Source organism: Tachypleus tridentatus, chromosome 1 (genome assembly GCF_004210375.1).
Source record: "Tachypleus tridentatus isolate NWPU-2018 chromosome 1, ASM421037v1, whole genome shotgun sequence".
Taxonomy (NCBI): Eukaryota; Metazoa; Arthropoda; class Merostomata; order Xiphosura; family Limulidae; genus Tachypleus; species Tachypleus tridentatus.
In genome coordinates, this window is record NC_134825.1 from 74205294 (window position 1) to 74224980 (window position 19687).

At 30.7% G+C, this 19687-nt stretch overlaps 1 protein-coding gene across 4 annotated transcripts in view; it reads right to left on the reverse strand.

Annotated features, from left to right (window-relative positions):
- Window positions 1–7162: 7162 nt before the first annotated feature.
- The window catches only part of LOC143252528 (lysophospholipid acyltransferase 5-like), a 43052-nt gene continuing 30527 nt past the window's right edge, over window positions 7163–19687 (reverse strand). For 3 of the 4 annotated variants that reach the window (XM_076504815.1, XM_076504825.1, XM_076504834.1), the window contains 3 exons: window positions 15783–15930; window positions 13356–13514; window positions 7163–12608 (listed from right to left, as the gene is read on the reverse strand). In XM_076504815.1, the coding sequence (XP_076360930.1) occupies window positions 12486–12608; window positions 13356–13514; window positions 15783–15930 (430 nt within the window). In that variant the 3' untranslated portion in view covers window positions 7163–12485. Of the gene's footprint in view, window positions 12609–13355; window positions 13535–15782; window positions 15931–19687 lie in introns of those variants that run through there. The other variant, XM_076504843.1, reaches the window with a different exon arrangement.

The window sequence follows — 19687 nt, forward strand, 5'->3', positions numbered from 1 at the left end:
AATTGTAATTGTTTATTTTAATACTTTGTCTCGAGTTTTCTTTTAACAGATGATAAACAAAAACGGGTATCATTTCATATAACTTTTTTCGTCATATAGGTATATTACTTCACAAAGGCAATGAATGCAAAAAAGGAAGAATTTTGCACAATACATTTTTGTTTAATTTGTGATATGTATGAACAGTACCAGTGGATATTACAGACAAAGCTCTCCCTCAGTTTGTCAAGTACTCGTTTTCACCGACCTCACTGGAGTGTCTTCATAAAAATAGCTTAGCTTCCAGGACCGTTTTTATTTCTTAATTCGCTTCTTTCTAGGGCGCTAACAACATGTAAAAAATTGACCTTAAGATTCCACACCTTCAAGGTCCGGCATGGTGAGGTGGGTTAAGGCGTTCGACTCGTAATGGGAGGGACGCGGGTTCGATTCCCCGTCGCATCAAACATGCTCGCCCTTTCAGCCGTGGGAACGTTAAAATGTGATGGTAAAAGAGTAGCTCAAGAGTTGGCGGTGGGTGGTGATGACTAGCTGCTTTCCCTCTAGTCTTACACAACTAAATTAGGGACAGCTAGTGCAGCTAGCCCTTGTGTAGTTTTGCGCAAAATTAAAAAAAAACAACAACAACACGCCTTTAAGAAAATGTTCTTTTAATTACTAGTATGGATTTAGTATCGTTTAAATAATGAATGCTACAAGTTATGTGTTAATTCAGTTATTCAATTTAGGAAGTAAAAATTAAAAGTTTTTAAATCTACATTTTTAGACAATGATTCTCATCTAACAGACGACCACCTGGTTGACGACTGGAAACAGGCTGAATCACGATTACGTTTTCAGAAAGGAAAATATGAAACCGGTTTGATTTTTTTCTTATAGCAAAGCCACTATTTCGTGCTATCTGCTGTAGCCACCGAGAGGAATCGAACCCCTGATTCGAATGTTGTATATCCATAGACTTACCACTGTCTCAGCAGGTGGCGTGAAATCATTATGAATAATTAAACACTTATTTTTATAATAACGATTTGAACAGATCGTAGCTAAAACGCTGCTGTTTAGTCACCTAAGACATGTCTGATTGCGCCACGGTTCTGGTTTTGAATCCGTAATATGATTACACTGTTAGAGCAAGTAAGAAATACCAAATAGTTGTTCTACCTTGGCATCATTAAGACAGCCACTGTTCATGTTGAATTTTCCATATCTAGTCAAGTGTGTAATCGTTGTAAACAAAAACACCTTGGAAAGGGATAACTGAATTAATAACGAAGAACTGATAGCAAAGTATATAATCCACATAGTTGTTAACTAAAATCAAAATAAAATAACACTAATACAACTAAAAATAAGTCGCTTATTTTCATATGATTCTGAGTGTATGTTTGTGTAATAACTATTACTCAGCGTCTTCTCCCGAATTCGTCATATTATCTTGTCAGTAGCATAAGCTGTACAAATGAATATTATTCATATGCTATTCATAATGAAAACATTTGAACATAAACTATATTCACTGTAACTTATACTTTCATTGAATTGTAAAATATGATATTCTATACTCACATACACGTACGTTTCTTTTAATAATACATATCTGAATTTTTATTATATTTCTATATTTCAAAAGTTAGAACAAAATTTAAGGGTCAAATCTAGTACCTAAATGTTTTATTTACAAATTTAATATCTCAAATCTCGAGCGACCACATGCGTTGAATAAAACATTTAGATAAAAGGATTATACTAACTTGTGACCACAACTTTTGACTGTATCTATAATAATAACATTTTAGTGCCTTTTCTCTAACACATATCTCCAGTATTTCATACAAAATACTGTTCGGTCCATCTTTGTTTCAACCCACCATTCTGTGTTGTCAAACCGGTTTTGGTGACTACAAGTCTTTCGTCGGTAACACTGGATCAAATAGCCTTGGAACACTTCCGAAAACTAATTTTCACAACAAATTAACAGAGAAAAAAATTTTAGGGACTGAAATACTGATAAAATTAGTATTGAAGGAAATTAAAATCTGTATTGCTGCCTTTCTTTTAAAATCCTGTAATACGATAGAGTATCTGGAAGTCCCAAAAAAAGAAACATGACTCATATGAATTGAATTCACGGTTTCAAACTGGGTTGATGTTTTTTAGGCCTGGTCGAGGTGATGATTTTTGTAGTGGCACGCTATTTTCTCAAAATAACTGATATAGGGTAATAGGTCGAATCACAATAAATATCTCGTGCTTTTTAATAAAAAATTCTTCATAGACACTTAGTGTAAAAATTATTAAATATTTACTCTCATTCGAACATTTTGTTGACTGACTTTAGTCGATTACGTGGATTCAGTGTATATATAAATACACAAAAATTAATACTCTTACTGAGTTTAATCTTTAATTTCGGTTAGACATTTATTATGATGCATAATAATTGTTATATTTTTATCATTTTAAATTTTCAGTTTGGACAAACCTTTCATTATTTGTGAGGCCCGGCATGGCCAGGTGGGTTAAAGCGTTCGACTCGTAATCTGAGGGTTGTGGGTTCGAATCACTGTCGCACCAAACATGCTCGCCCTTTCAGCCGTGGAAACGTTAAAATGTGACGGTCAATTCAACTATTCGTTGGTAAAAGAGTAGTCCAAGAGTTGGCGGTGGGTGGTGATGACAAGTTGACTTCCCTCTAGTCTTATACTGTTAAATACGGAACGGCTAGCGCAGAAAGCCCTCGTGTAGCTTTGCGCGAAACTCGAAACAAACCAAACCATTATTCGTGTTTGATTATATATAGATATAAATAATAACCAGACTAAAATTAAGTGATATGTGAATTTTTAGAACATAATTGTTTTTTTTTTTTAATTATCGTACATTTATCGTTTTGGTTTTAATACGGTTAGACCCTATAGTGATATTTCCTGAGCTTTGCACTTATTATCTGTGTGTGTGTTTTCTTATCGCAAAGCCACAGCAGGCTCTTTGCTGAGTCCACCGAGGAGAATCGAACCCAGTATTTGGGTGTTACAAATCTGTAGGCTTACCGCTGTACCAACGGGGTACATTTGTTCTCTCTCCTGTAGTATTTTTCAGTTGCAAGCAAACACCACTTGCAAGTTTTTATACCTTGATTCTGAAATTTTATCAAAGGTCGTTTTAACACCCAAATTACCTACCAGTTTGCGAGGTCCACGTGCGGCATTATATTCAATAATGTTTTTTTACTGTTACAGTACTCAGTGTAAAAACCCGACTAGAGGTTGGGTGAAATCACTCATTTTCAATATGAATTACATAACAAAGTCCAGCATTAATTAATATAATTAATTGCAATATTGACGGTATTTATGTTTACATTTATGCGTTATTAGGGGTACTATAACCCACAAAATCATAGATCCCGATAAGTAATGTGTTTAATACTAGGACTAATGTAGTTTTCGGTTACACAATGTTTGTTTGTTTGTTTTCGAATTTCGCACAAAGCTACTCGAGGGCTATCTGTGCTTGCCGTCCCTAATTTAGCAGTGTAAGACTAGAGGGAAGGCAGCTAGTCATCACCACCCACCGCCAACTCTTGGGCTACTCTTTTACCAACGAAAAGTGGGATTGACTGTAACATTATAACGCTCCCACGGCTGGGAGGGCGAGCATGTTTTGGCGCGACTCGGGCGCGAACCCGCGACCCTCAGATTACGAAGTGCACGCCTTAACGCGCTAGGCCATGCCAGGCCATTTGGTTACACAAACACACGTGACTATCCCAGATAGGTCATAAAGTACATTAAACATTATTAAAACGCAGTTACGTATTTTTTGATATTATGTTAAATAGAGCTTATCAAATTTTAGTTGTTGTATAATAAAACATAAGTGCTACAAGTAAATCTCAACTAAAATCTATTATTTTAACTCGACAAGAACTTCAACTTCGAGAAGTACAAGAAGCAAAACTGAAAATAATGCAGGTTATTAAATGGTTAAAAACTGAGAAGCTATTTTTTTTTTTTAAGTTAAGCACAAAACTACACAAAGGGCTATCGGATATCGATATCAGAATTCAAGCGTTGTAAATCTGCAGACACATCACTGGGAAAAACAAGGAATAAATCAAACAAATTTTTGCTCATCTATTAGGCCGTAAACCTTCTTTTATTTTCCCAACCAAAACACAGCTCAAATTTTACTATTGTCTACGCTGTATATATATATTCAATAACAAGTTAATCGTTTAATTAATTCTAAACTACTTTCTTGTAGATGTGCACTAATTCCAAGCGTGTATAACTGCAGTTTTCATAATTATATGTATATGTTATGGCTAGCGTTAACACTTTTTAAATAGTTTTAGGCTAGAGGATGGGAGAGCTTACATGGATCAACTGGTATATTGTTGTCCCTAAACATCAAGTGTAACTTGGTTTTGAATTTCTCGCAAAACTACACGAGAGCTACCTGCGCTAGCCGTCACCACCCATCGTCAAATCTTTCACTAACGAATAGTGAGATTTATCGTCACATTATAAAGAAAGGCTAGCATGTTTAGGATGACAAGTGCTTTAACCACTTGGCCATAGCGGACCTAAGAATAAGTTGGTAATATTTACAATACATTTATTAAATCTAATTCATGCAATAGCAGTTGACATTTATATCATGAATTTTATTAACGTCATTTGTACCGCTGTCATGTGTGTTGTATCCCATCTAACCACATGAACTCTGGTACTGGACGAAATGATTACTGTTAAATAATCGGGAGAAAAGGGTAGTCAGCACTGGTTATTGAAAATTTTGTGATAAATGTATTATTACACATCATTTCTTGCTTTTACTCTCACGTTTCTCAGAATTACATAATTATCACAACACTTTAGTTTTCGATTTCATCTTTTTTACTCTCCTATTCAAAAATACAACTATATTTCTTAAAAATCAGAAAACTCTAAAGTCTGATCAGTATGAATTAAAACGAGAACAGAAAAAAACACCTCGAACATCTCTAGATGCTTCTTAGTAAAAACGTGGAAATGTTATTACTTCCAGTTGAAAACCAGCTGAGTATGTCATGTGAGGTGATGTAGTCGAACTAGAAATATGTTTGTACATTAATTGAACGTTTTAATAAAATGCTGTCATTTTGTTCACTATGTTTATATTTGTGATGTTACATCTATGTACACAAGATTCGATTAAACTACTTGTATAAATCAGAACGAAAATTTCATTAACCCAGTATTGAATACTATTTATATAAGACCCAGCAGGCCAGGTGGGTTAAGGAGTTCGACTCCCGGTCGCACCTAACATATTCGCCTTTTCAGCCGTGGGGGCGTTATAATGTGATGGTCAATCCCACTATTCTTTGGTAAAGGAGTAGCCCAAGAGTTGGCGGTGGGTGGTGATGTCTAGCAGCATTCCCTCTAGTCTTACACTACTAAATTAGGGACGGCTAGGACTGATAGCCCTCGAGGAGCTTTGTGCGTAATTCAATAACAAACTATTTATATAACACGCTCTTTCTATATTACTCCTTACGATTATAATGTATTGTTACATCAGTTGTTTTATGGTGCCATTACTTTTAACGATATTTTCGGCCATGATTCCAAGACAGTAAGTGAGCTTCTTCGAAACATTATAATATTTTGTTAAGATATATAAAATATTTCTATTGATGTTTATGCCATTTCTGAAAATAGTGATGTACGTTATACATTTTCATTTGTAACGGATTTACTGTTACACATTTAGTTCAATACCTACATTTGTTTCAGTTTTACGCATGTGACGTATATTGTTAGATGTGTATAGCGCAAATCCTGCTGTTCTTTAAATTTGTAGAACATTTTCGAGAACTAAAATCAACAATATGTGGTTAACGAAAACATTAGTGAATCTTCGAACAATGTTAGGCATTCGAGAATCTAGCCTCAAAGTACATAAACCGACGCGCCGAGAGACAGAATATTTTTTGGTTTCTACAGACAGTATGTTATAAACTCCTGAAGCTATAATTGTGATAAACGCTTACTAATAGGCAAACTACAGTTATTTGACGAGGAACGTTTATAAATTTTAAATACTACAAACTTCAGAGAATTAACATCGGACATTAGTATTTCTAGCGGGATACTGTCGTTGGTGTAAAGCCGTCAAGTGAATGATATCTGTGTACAGATTTTCTCCCCGTGAACGTCGATAAAAGATTCAGTTCCAGACCAGATAGAAGACTCAGTATTGTTTGTAAGTTTGTAAAACTCTTGTATTTGTGCGTGTGTGTGTGTGTGTATATATACCACTATTTGTAATAACTATTGTTAATAATCGTTACTATAAACTGTAATGTTGTTTGTATATTAAAATATAGTTAAGAGAAAAAATTTGTGTACATCATTCCTGTTAGCAAATACCATAAACTTGATACATGTCGACATTTAATTAGCTTCTTAAATTTACGGCTATTTGAAATAGTACTACTTTGTGTAGGTAACATAATAAATTGGTGACTCGTCCGAGATAAATTATAATAAATAACAAAAGTCACGCGACAACTGACATTGAGGGAAGCTAGAGGGAAGGCAGCTAGCTAGTCATCATCACTAACCGTCAACTCTTGGGCTACTCTTTTACCAACGAATATCTGGATTGACCGTCCCATTATAAGGCCTCCACGGCTGAAAGGGAGAGCATGTTTGTTGTGCGCCCATCAGATTGCGAATCGAGTGTCATAACCACTTGGCCATGCCGGGCCAACACCTGACATCTAAAAACACTGTGCACTCCGTTTCTCACTCAACTGTAACATTTATCAAACTGCTTTATTTCACTTAATAGCATTAGAGAATCTGTTATTGTATTTGATCAAAACTTTAATAAATATGCAAAAACGTGTGTATGTGTCTGTGTTTATTTCCATGGGAGCACACAACGACAATTATATATGCTTGACTAGAATTAAAAACAAAGATAAACCGACTGTTTTTAAGCATGCACTCTTCTTCTGACTGAATGAACAACATCTCTTTTATTATTATTTTTTAATCAAAACCACTTGTAATCAAATGTAACACCTAGAATCTCCTTTACACTGTTTCGAAGTTTAGGGTAAGGAATCAATTTTGCCTTTTATGTTATTACTCTGCAAGAAAAACAGTGAAGTTATCAAAACTTTAATTGTATCTCTCTTAAAATTATTTACTACAGATTAATACCATATTTAAAGAGAAAAAGCACAGAAACAACTCAGTTTATAACAATACACAAGAAACTTGATAAAACATAATATGGATTAAAAACAAAACAGATTCTTACATTTCCACATGAACTTCTATAGGATAAAAAATAAGCCCCTAATTTTCAGTAATGTAAATAAGAGATCACATATGTTAGATTTTTACATCACACCTTTTAGTTATAATTGGTGTGAATAAATAAAAATAATTTCACACTTTTTTTTAACTCCATTTTAACAAATAAATATTAACATCTTAAATAAGCCTGGAAAGTAGTAAATTAAACACAAACATCCCTAGACTCGACTATTTTTTATCTCTCAAGAAATGGTACAAATTCATTATTTTTTAACATATCCTTTAAAAAACCACAACAAAAAATAATTCTGAAGCTTAAAAGAAACATTACAAAAATATAATATAGACTCAGTAAAATCATACAAAAATGTCTCAGTGACTAGATGGTACAGGAAAGTAGATATAAATGTCAAAATAATACTAACATCTTGTGTACCCAGTGAACTAAAATATTATAAAACATCCAACACTTGCAAAAAATGCAAAATAAATACATATAATTTGTTTATACTTAAGCATAAAGCTACACAATGGTAACCCCCCCACCTAAAATTTAGCATTATACACCTTCAGATCTATAATTGTGCCACTGGGGTTAAAAATAAATATAATACTTACTTCACACATGCCAGATATTATAAAGAAATCCTTAAAACCATATCAATGGTTTTAGGAATAAAGTGTTGACACAACAACTTGTATACTAATTCTAAATAAATATAATCACTATTCCAATAACCAAGTTTATCACAATTGACATGTGATTATCTTTTTCAACACTAGATGGGTTTGTTAAGGAAAAAAAGGCAGAAAACTTTAAAGTAATATAAATAGTATATTTTTATTTTTTTTTAAATTAGCTATCCTGCTTATGCTTATGTGTCAAAGATGTATTTAAATCCTTGGTCCACACTCAAATTTTCATTAAAATGCTGTATGATACATTTTAGTTCAAAGTACAAGTTTTTTTTACTGTGTGTAAAAGAGTTATAGATGAATTATGTGATAGTTTACATTTCAAGAAATTTGTATTTGCTAGGCCTTGTTTTTGTACAATTATAGATTAAACTTCTCTTGCAATATTGCTCGAGTTAATTCATAAGCAAAGAAACTTGAAAACTTAAGTCGATCTTTAAACACACAAGTCTATGATTTTAGAACTATATCATGAGCTCTTAATGGTTTATTCAATAACTATACTGAATTATTCACTCTGTTGATTAAAGTTCAAGTTTATATACATCATAAGAATAGTGTACCTACTACACCTGATAAGTGCACAACTTCTGATAATTACAGTCATAAAATACATATAAGGTGTTGAAAGAAGATTACAATTAATTACCACATCACATAATATATTATCCAAAGGTACATTAAACATTTTACACAATAAGCCTTATATTAAACAAAACTTTTACATGTCATATATGTTTAATGTAATGAGAAATCCATAATGCTACATTAATGTTTAGGGCAAGTTTTATTTCAAGGTCAGTATATGAACAAAACTTGAAAGATGTACTGAAACAAACAAATATATGAATTACAGGAAATACACACTTCATTACAGTACCTTCCCTTAAAACCATATCGTAGGAGTATATTATACTTTCATCCAAACTGTAGAGTACATTAGATTTTAAACAATAGGCTATATAGCACGTTACTCCTTAAACCTATATTGTGAACTTCGTTAAGGTAGAGATTCTGAATGTAAGGTACACTGCAGCTTAATTCTACATTGTACAGTTTAAAGCTTAAATATGGCTTTTATGTTAATTCTCTATTGTAAAATGTGTAACAGGTTAACCCTATACTATAATTAAAACTAGACTTAGATTTAAGAGTACATTGTGGTTCATATTTCTATAATGTAAGTACCTATAGCTTAACCAAAAAGTGAAAATAAACAATAGTTTAATCCTACACATTGTAATACACTACAGTGTAACCCTAGACTGTAAATGTACAAAACATGTAAAATGTTTACTACCGTAAAATTTACAATTTCATGTATTTTTAGTGATGTAATGAATACAAAAATTATAATTACCACAAAGAAATTTATTGTAATATATTGTTACTAGATGCAAGATCATTTTTTTATTTATTTTAAAATCATGATAATCTCTTTCTGTCAGAGCTAAACCAGCTTATGACTTAGGTTGTTATTTATCATACTTATTTATATTTGTATACTTTATTAGATAATATATAAAGGGCAAGTAGTAGTCCTGGTTGTTATACTTCATTCACACACACACTCAAAAACTTGTAGCTTCTTTTATCTATCTATGATTACCCTATATTTAATTCTAATTCATACTATAGCCTTTTATATCATATGGTTATAATAACCTTATATTTTATTTTCTATAGTCACAAAAGTGTGTTAAGCAAGGATGCAGAATTTCTCCAATATGTCTCAGAATTTTCTGGGCACAAAGATATTATGCAGTTTGGTTGAGAAAAATCTCATGAGTATTAATAACATCTATTTTAACACTTTCCATCTCAGATGAGATCACCTATATAAGATTAAGGTATTTCCCTATAAAGGAAAATTACACCCTATCCAATTGTATATGTAAATATGTAAAACAAACTTTAATCCAACTTAAAAGTGAAAAGTTTTACACAATCTCCATGAGATAACACCTTCAGCTACATTAAAATGAACAATTTAGTAGAATATAACCAATTTCTTGATTTTAACTTAGCATTCACATAATTGTAATTTCTAATACAATTCAGTGAAGATTCTTATAACCGTTGAAGAACTCAGGTAAAGTAGGTAAGCCCACTTCTTGTTACTTCAAACAAAAGTATTACTAAAGGGAATTTCTTTTATGTAAATAGAATATAAACAAAACAGTGATTGCACTCAGTGTATTAATCATCACTCTTTCTTTGATAATTCATTCCACCATGTATTAAAAAAAGGAACTGATAATGTGAATAGACTAAGTGAAGAAGATGTGTATAATATAAATCTTTGTTTTAAACAGAAGTTCACAGATGTAGCTTTTGAGTGAATTGAACATTTTTATTCTTTAACTTACTTACAAAGTTTCTATCATTTGAGCAGTTAAAATGTTGTAATTAAATCAAGAATAAACACTCTGCTAAAAAAGCTATATCTCTGGACTTTTATTAAAAGTGTAGAGTCGATTTCCTCTCCTAAAAGTAAATCTTTATCCAATGGGTTATTTGTGCTGTGCCCAACACAAGTTTTAAACCTCAGTTTTAAGAGTGTGAGCATTTAGGCTTAACCAGGAAGGGTATAATATAAATGAGATCATTCCTTGTTGTTTTTTTCAGAAGAAACAGAACAGATGATTGTAAGCCTACAGTAACAAAAAACGTTTAAAGATTGAGTATTTTGGAGTATACATTATTTCCGTATTTCTACTTCATCTGACGGGGAGTTCATATAATATTTTCATGAAGATGCAAGGCTATAAAATCACGTCTGGCACATTAATAAACAAACCACGCTCTTATGTTCTACACTTCCCATAATATTGTTTTCTTTTTCCAGAATACCATGAAAAGCTTCTTACTTTATTTCCTACAGTGTTGAAGCCAGCATTGTTTGAAGATGAGTGACTATCAGTAATCTTTATAAGGAAGTACCTTGAAGACAAAACTTGTACAATGTACAATTATCACTTGCACAACAACAATTCAGAATAATACAGTTAGTGTTTTGGTTCCAATGTTGTTCCTTTAAATACTGCAGTGAAATTAGTTACTATAAAACAAGTGGTTATTACAACAACAAACTGTATGGAGTTTGTAAAGAGAACAATCCAAACAAAATGCTGGTATTTCTAAGTTTGACCATAAAAAATAGAGATTCATTCACTGACAAACACATCTTTTACCTTCATACAGTGGTGAATTTTTGTTTTGTTTGGAAGCAGAGGAGCCTAAAGGGTCTCAGCTCCTACCTCTCGCCATAACCTTTGTTTTTCTATTAAAAGCTGAACTTACAAGCACTTTCACACATACAAGAATTGTGTAATTCACTTGAGCTGAAGATAAAATGCATGTAAGTGAAGAATGGAAGTATTGTTGTTCATATTATATTACACTTAACAATTACCACCTAGTTTCAATAAAGCAATGCTTACTTTTAAAACACGCATGGTAGCAACTTAATGTGAAATATGCAAAGGTTTTTGAGACACTTAAAAACTAATCAAATTGCTTCACTTTGAAGATGGAAAGAAATTATGTCACATGTTTTTATCTATTATTATGTCTAAAAATCTCAAATAATGTTATTCTACATAAAAACACAATAGTTCAACCATATCTAGGAATATACTAGATTGCAATTTTTAATTACACACAGATCAAACAATGTGAGATGGACACTGATCAGCACTAAGCAACAAATCAGACTAAGCTGTTTTATAATGTCACCCAATGTGTTTTAAAAGAAATAACTACATTACACTTCTATTTTTTTTTCACTTTGTACTAATTTAAAATAACACACAGTGCTATGCCTACTGAGTTGTTTGAGTAAACATTTCATTTTTTTGTTATCAGGAGTTTCCTACAAGGACTTAATCCAGTAGTTGTAAAGCATTTCTGATTATCCAAAGAAAACAACTAGTAAATAGAAAAGCTGAAAATATTTTCTGTAGAGTAAAGGCCAAAATTAAATACACATCAAGATAAAATATTCTAAATATATACAACTATTACGAATCAACATCTTCTACACTAAAAGACCTGTTTAAATCTATTATTTTTAGGATTCTAACAAAAACTTTATTTTACAAAGGAGATTATTACTTAATATTTTTCATACTCATTAAGAATGTCCTTGAACTACTTTTGTTTCATTTAACACGAGAAAACTTTATATTTTATTCTTTCTCAGAAAGATTTTATTTCTACACTATTTTAAAGTTAAAATGCTTTCTTTAGTCATAAAAACCAGTGAACCTTTTAAGAGTAAATTTTCTGTTAAATTATTATTAGAATGACTGGTTTCAAAATCAGTGAATGCCATTCACCTTGAAGTGGATGCGAGGACACATTTTCAGAAGCTCAGTAATTAACACTGTAAGAACTAGAATAAAAATGTGTTTAAACCTTCTTATTGGGAAATATATGTAACATAGAATGTTGAAGAATCCGTTTTAATTAATCATTCTTCAGTTGTTCTGGTTTAACTGTTGGTACCAACCTCATTTTTTTCACAATCATGTAAACGACATGCCATATTAGATATATAATGTGGCAGACAAAGTAAAGTGAAGAATACACCTGAAAATTAAAAAAAGTAAGCTGAAAAATGTATTTTACAGTTTTAATGAATCAAAGAGTTTTTACTTAATATATGGCTTACTGTTTACCAGATATTACCCATAAAAATCCCTGTATCACCAGTCATTATATATTACAAAAACAAACTTTTACTTTAAGAGAGTTTTAAACTGTCCTGAATTTTATTATATTCTGCATTCACACAGAGTGTAGAAAACAATGATATTTTTGTCTTCATTCCCAAATTTCAAACCCATCAGTTATTCGTAGCCTACAAATTTCAAACCCATCACAAACCTTTTCACTGAAACTAATTATAACAAAGAATCTCATATTGGGATAAACATATATACAACAATAGACTAATGACTTGTATAAATATTGTTTTTAAGATAATTAAACTGGTTGTTTTCAAATTATCTAAGTGTGTTGAAATTAAACCTATTTAAAATTATTTCTAAGATTATTCAATTCACATATCAAATAGTTATTTCATTACATTGTACTTATTTTGAACACAAACAGTACGACAAGCTGATAACTAAAGTTTATTACATTAAACATTTTACTACTCCAAATATATAAAACATGAAAGTTAAACCAAAATATATGAAGGTCAGAGAAGAAATGATTAACAGGTTTATTTAAATCTGTAACTACACATTATAAAGAAAGTTCTTCCTATTCAAACTTCATTTTGAACTTCTACTCATGTGAAGCTGCAATTACAATCTTCTATTTACCTACCTTTAACCATCTTGATGTTGATAAAAGTACAAAAGGCAATAAGCAGTAACTCATGGCAAAGAGCAAATAAATCTTCTTTAGAAGATAAACTGGCACCTGTAAGACACTTGAGCTCAAAGATGATTTTACAGTGGGGATCATGTCCACTAAAGTTGTCACCTGCAACATCACCCAGATGACTATATTTAGTGAATACCACAATAAGAATGCTTCTCAAGAAATAAATAAATTTAATTTTAAAACATAAGCTAATTAATTTTATTTCAATGTAAAACTACATAGTTACAATCACAATTGAAGCATGAAATTAATACATGTATACACATACAACACATACATATACACTTATATATGTGTGTATGTGTATGCAACAAAAATATCCATATAATTCTCTGTTATTTCTAAATAGTTAAGAATGTTTTTAAACATATAACAAAAGTAAGGTATACAGAAGATCTTTTTTTGTTTGCTAAAAAAGGATAAAGTTACACAATAGACTAAGTACACTTTGTTCACTGTAGAGAATCATACTCCAGATTTTAGTATTGTAATTTTGTAAATTTGTTGCCAATGCACTGGGAAATTATAGATAATCAGCTATTTCCATTTTGTATGTAAACAGTCATTTATAAACATATTTATTACAGACAACAATCTGAAAGGAGCACTAAATTTTAAACTTTCTGATAAAAGAAACAGATTTCACAAAACAATGAAAGTAGTAAATCACAAATTATAATTGAGGGTGCAGAAGTGTCTAAAAGCAAACTTGAAACTTTCTGTGTAAGAAATGTTGTTATTAGATTAGGGAGAAAGGTAAAGCTTGCCTGATGTTCAGAAATTCAAAACCAAACTATTCAAAAATATGAAGTGTGGCTTAATAATTTAAGTTATATTGGCTTAACAGTGGCTTCATTAACTAAAGACAGATTTTATTAATCTGAGTACCATATTTTATTTAATCCATTTTACTACTGTAATTATGAACAGTTTGTGCTACAACAAACATTTGACTTGCTGTTAAGAACTACCAGTAATTTTCTGATTACATGCTGCTCAGACTACAATTGTGTTGATATACTTATCACGTTTACCTTGAAAGATCAACAGTAACTTAACTGTATTAAAATGATTTTGAATATGTGAGTAAGGATCACAATTAATAGAAAGTCGTGATATAATAGCAACCATCAGAGCAACATTTGATGTTTTTTATCATTTAGTAAATAGTGTGATGCCTGTCATCTTCCTACGTGTGCTGGATTATAGAAAGCATGAAAGAAGGATTAATGTGTTTTAAACATGACAGTCTTGTGACAGAGCATCTTATAATAAAACCCAAACTGTAGATCAATTATAAAATGCATGGTCATAAAAACACAAACATAAGTGGTAACATGGTCTGTAATGACTTGACGAGGTTTGAACTTTGTCTTAATATAATCTAACACAACCTATATGTAAATAATATCTATACTGTAACTGTGGTTGTCTACTGTTAAAGATCACTTGTAACATTATTGTTACATAGAACTCCTAGTACCACGTAAGAATTTTATGTCATATAAAAGATGACTTTAGTTATATGAGGCTTATATTATAATATAATGTCCACATAAAGACTCACTAGAAAGTTCATGAGTACAATAAACTTACATAATAACTGTTTTTGTTTATCATAAGATATAACATTTATATTAAACAAAGCACTTTTGCAATTACTGAGACCTGACAAATATCACCCCTTCATAACTAGTATTGAATACTTCTCTGTTTAGGTGTATTCAGTCATGTATCTGTGTTGACCAGATGTCTCAAGATGTAAACGTGTTATTCCTTTTACAGAGGCAAAGTCTATATACTGCAACCTTTATTTTTTATGGACTTCTTGGAAGAAAGTCTATTTAAACAGACAGCACAGAAGCCTGTGCACTTGGTTTGGCTTAAGACTGCACGTAAACAATTAGTTGAAATACATAACTTGTGGGATGCTCGACTTTCTTTGTTTGGTATGAGGTATGTAAGTTGGTGATTCCTGATATACATATCTTGATTTCTCTTGTTTTTTTGATCTTGCATTGACCTCAGGAAGTCAGACAACAAAGATTATGTCCAGTTTAAGCAACATAATGCTGTATTTGTTAATAAATTATTTTGTGTTTTTATTTTACTCTTCTCATTCAATTTATTCTTTGATTAACAGCCCTGGACCTGTGTTTTGTGGAAACTAGCTTTTCTGTTTTACATCAGTGCATGTGAATATTACATTTCTTAAATATATTACAATTTGTTATAAAGTCCAAGCTACATCATTTCTTGAGAAAGCAAACACTGAAAAGGAAACATTGACATGTTTTTCCTTACATATAACACATGCACAGTGTAAGATGAAATTATTTAAAAACATAAAAGTGTGGTTGAACTTACATCTCTTTCAACCTTCATGACTATAAATTCATTAAGGAAGCATATGTAATAGCCAGAGTGAAGTCCATGCCACAGTGCTAGAAACAGCAAGGTAATTGCTTGAGAGAATAACTTGTTCCCCATGAATTTCAAACGTTTGAACACATACCTGGACAAAGAAACAAATAATTATGTATATATACATTACCTATCACAATACATATTTAAAACAGCCACAGAAAAGTAGTTAAGTCTTTGATATGATAAAAAGAAATCTAAACAAAAAGGCTGAATTTGCATTTAACAGCAAATTTTTGTCCTGAATAAGATAATTCCAGAATTTAATATGAAATAATAATAATAATATTATCATAAATATTACATAACTGAAGTTCTTGGAAAAGTTAAAACTTCATATTTACTATATTAATACTCAGTTCTTGTCTGTTCTGAAAATGTGCAAACATTTTACTACTCTAATGTGCATGTATATGTACCTCATTTTAACAGATGCACACAAAAGGCAGGTGTAAATATAATTTAGTAGACGTTTTGTTCAAGAACATATCATATGTTTATCAAAGTTTTTAAAAATGTTTTAGGTTGCAGAATAACATAACACGTTCACTTATTGATACTATTAAGTGCAGTAAAGTTTATCCCTGTCCAAGTTAAGGCAAAAAACATACACAAGTTACAGTGTTAATTTATATCTTTATTGAATATAAGCCTTACTCAATAAAGGGTTAACTCATGTTAAGCCTAAAACAAATGGATTCACAGATTTGTGTTTCTGCAATTAGACTATTATTTTACAAATCCTATATATTGCAATAAAGATACTAATATAAATGCAATATTTTTTATGCAACAAAAGTTTATGAAATGTAATTAACATTAGTTACAGATTTGAAATTTTGCCTATTTTTGCATACAAAATGTAAATAAACCTATTTTGCTGTTAATAATCTGTCATAAATTATAAAAAAAATTATTGCAATAGAAATTTTGAAATGTATAAATCAAGGTATAATGGCATGAAATTTTCTGTTGAACAAGAAAACTGAAAAACAGCTCAATTACCAAAATGTGGTCTATATTTTAATTGAAATGAAATGTGATAAAATCACACTTCTATTTTTGTTACTGCACTTTCACAAATCTCAGTTTTACTACATAAAATTATCCACCAAGTAACCTAACATGAGGATTCCAATAAGATTATTTTATTGCTGATAGCAGGATTCTGTATAAAACATGCCAAGAAAGAACTAACAATTTAAAACATAAAAAAATAGCCATGATACCAATATGTTGTATCATATAACTCAAATCTTCTAAATACTTTTACACATTTACTCAAATGTAATCTGTATTTAGGCTTAACTTTTTTTTTATTCTACCAACTAAAGCTGGTATTAGCATTATGTTCAGCACAAGATAAAAAATTAAGACTTTTTTATAGATTTTTTATATTCCCATTTTAACTACAAACATGTATATAAATACTAGTTCGATTAACCCATGGTTTCCTGGTTATTGTTGCATGTAATATGAAAAGAATTTGAAACATGGTAAAGAACCAATTGAATTGATTCATAATTCCTTTAAATAGTGGTTGCACTAGCCTTTAAAAAAGTATTTTTTAAGCACATACTTTTGAAAAATGTGTCTTTTCAACCTTAACACATATTTGTTTTACATACTGTATGAAAACAGTTGATTTGTAATGTAAAACTCTTTCAGATTAACCAGGTTAACAAGCAAACAGTAACACATCACTTAAAGTCACTAATGTATAGCCCCTAACATGATACATGCATGCACAGCAGTATCTCTTTAAAGCTACATGTTAAACTTGGGTGTTGTTAAACATATAGATTTGTTTGTTGTTAGCCTCAAAGATATATAATGGAATATCTGTATTGTGCCCAATGTGGGTATTGAAAACAAATTCTTAGCTTTATAAACCTGCAAGCTTACTACTGAATCACTGAAAGATTTTATTAGTCACCTGTCATAACAATACTGTTTAAACTTTTCCATACCTGACATTACAGTCAATTCAGTAATTATTTTACATGACTTTAAGTGTTTTATAGCAATGTTGGAATCCCAAGTATTGCATCTATAACTATGCTTTGTACTCAACCAAGAAAAATGAGCAATCATAAATCATTTTATTTATTGTGCAAATCCATACTTAACCAAGTTAAAACCCTAGTATTATAAATATATTATTCAAGTAGTTTAACTTAAAACAACATAAAAATTAAAATAATGTCAATTTATATTCTAAGATACAACCTATGATAATTATGACTATTATATAAAGATTGAATTCATTATGAAATTAATAAGAATAAAATTAGAAGGTATTTTAAGATAACACAGTATTATTGTGTTTACAAAACTGTTTACTTCTGCATGCTAGCTGCTGTAGTGTTTTAACACTGATAGTATGATAGGCATTAACTTTCTAAAAAGTTAGGTGTATAAACTTTAACCAAATTTTCAGTATTTTTCCATTATAATGATATAGTATTTTTGATTAATCAGGCATCCTAACATAGCCAAAACAAGTCAAACAAAGTATGAAACCAAAAATGGAAAAAAAATAATAAGAAAAATCAGAATCTAATCTGATAAAATTAGTTTTATTATGGTGAAAACACTTCAGGTTCTCAAGTTTGAGGGGCATACTTTAACAAAGGGCTATACCACCCAACATTATCAACTCTGTTTTTTATTCTGTCTTTTTTAAATGATATGTATGCTTGAAGCAGTGAAACATTTTTCACACATTATATATGTATTTTCCTTTTAGCTTGTACACATGACAATTTCGTGATATAAGCCCAATCTATGAGTTCTTGTTTTTTTCAGACACTGAACACTGGGTTTACAACTAGCAAACTGCAATAATGATAGATATTTACACAAGTTAACAACTCTTCTGTTTGTGTTCTTCATCCTGAATGAATTTACTTTAGTCTTTGTGGTCAGTTGGATAACTTAGTTCCTGTGACCTTTACGGTTTTCTTAACAAGCTACTGCATACTTTGTTATAACACTATAGTTTTCAAAATCAGTTGCATATACAAAGAGGTATCCCTTTAACTGTGTGTTCAGTTTCTTTTTCCTCACCCTCAAATACCTTGGAATACTGAAGAGGTTCAGAAGGTCGACATTCAACACACATAACTAAAAAATCTATTTGCAAGTTTTATTTATGTTTTCTTTATCAAATTCTAGTGAGAAAAAAAGATCTTAATGGCTTATCATATCTTATAAAAGCAGATCAAAACAAAAGATATACCATTATCATCTGCCATTCTCTCACCAGAAATTATATAAGAAAACCTTTATAAAATTGCATTCTATGGAGAAAGCTGGCCACAAAAAAGGCTAAGTTTATATATTATAGGGATTACTAATGGAATCCTTGGAGTGTCAGAACTTGCCATTCTCAAATTACCAACTGGCCTTTATATTGTTCATATTAAGTATATGTATCATTTTGCATGTTTCAACATTCAGTGTAAAGAGATGACCAAAATAATTACATAAAATCACTTATATTCTGTGTAAAATACACACAGGGCTACAGTTGATTATAGGCAAGTTAACTACCATACACTAAAATTCAGAAATAGTAATGCCCAAAACAAGTACTAAGTTTGACAAAAATATTAATGTTGTAACAAGGTTATTTGATCAACAAATTATCTACAAAAAAAAGGAGTGCAAAACTTTTAACATACAACATTCTGATCAATACCAAATACTACATAATTTAACTCTCTCAACACTGGATCAGTCAATTTGACCAACCACATAACCACCAAAAAAATAAAAATAAATTAAAATAAATCTAAATTACCCTTTTATTTATTTATAGAATGACTTTGCACTCATTTAAAGCC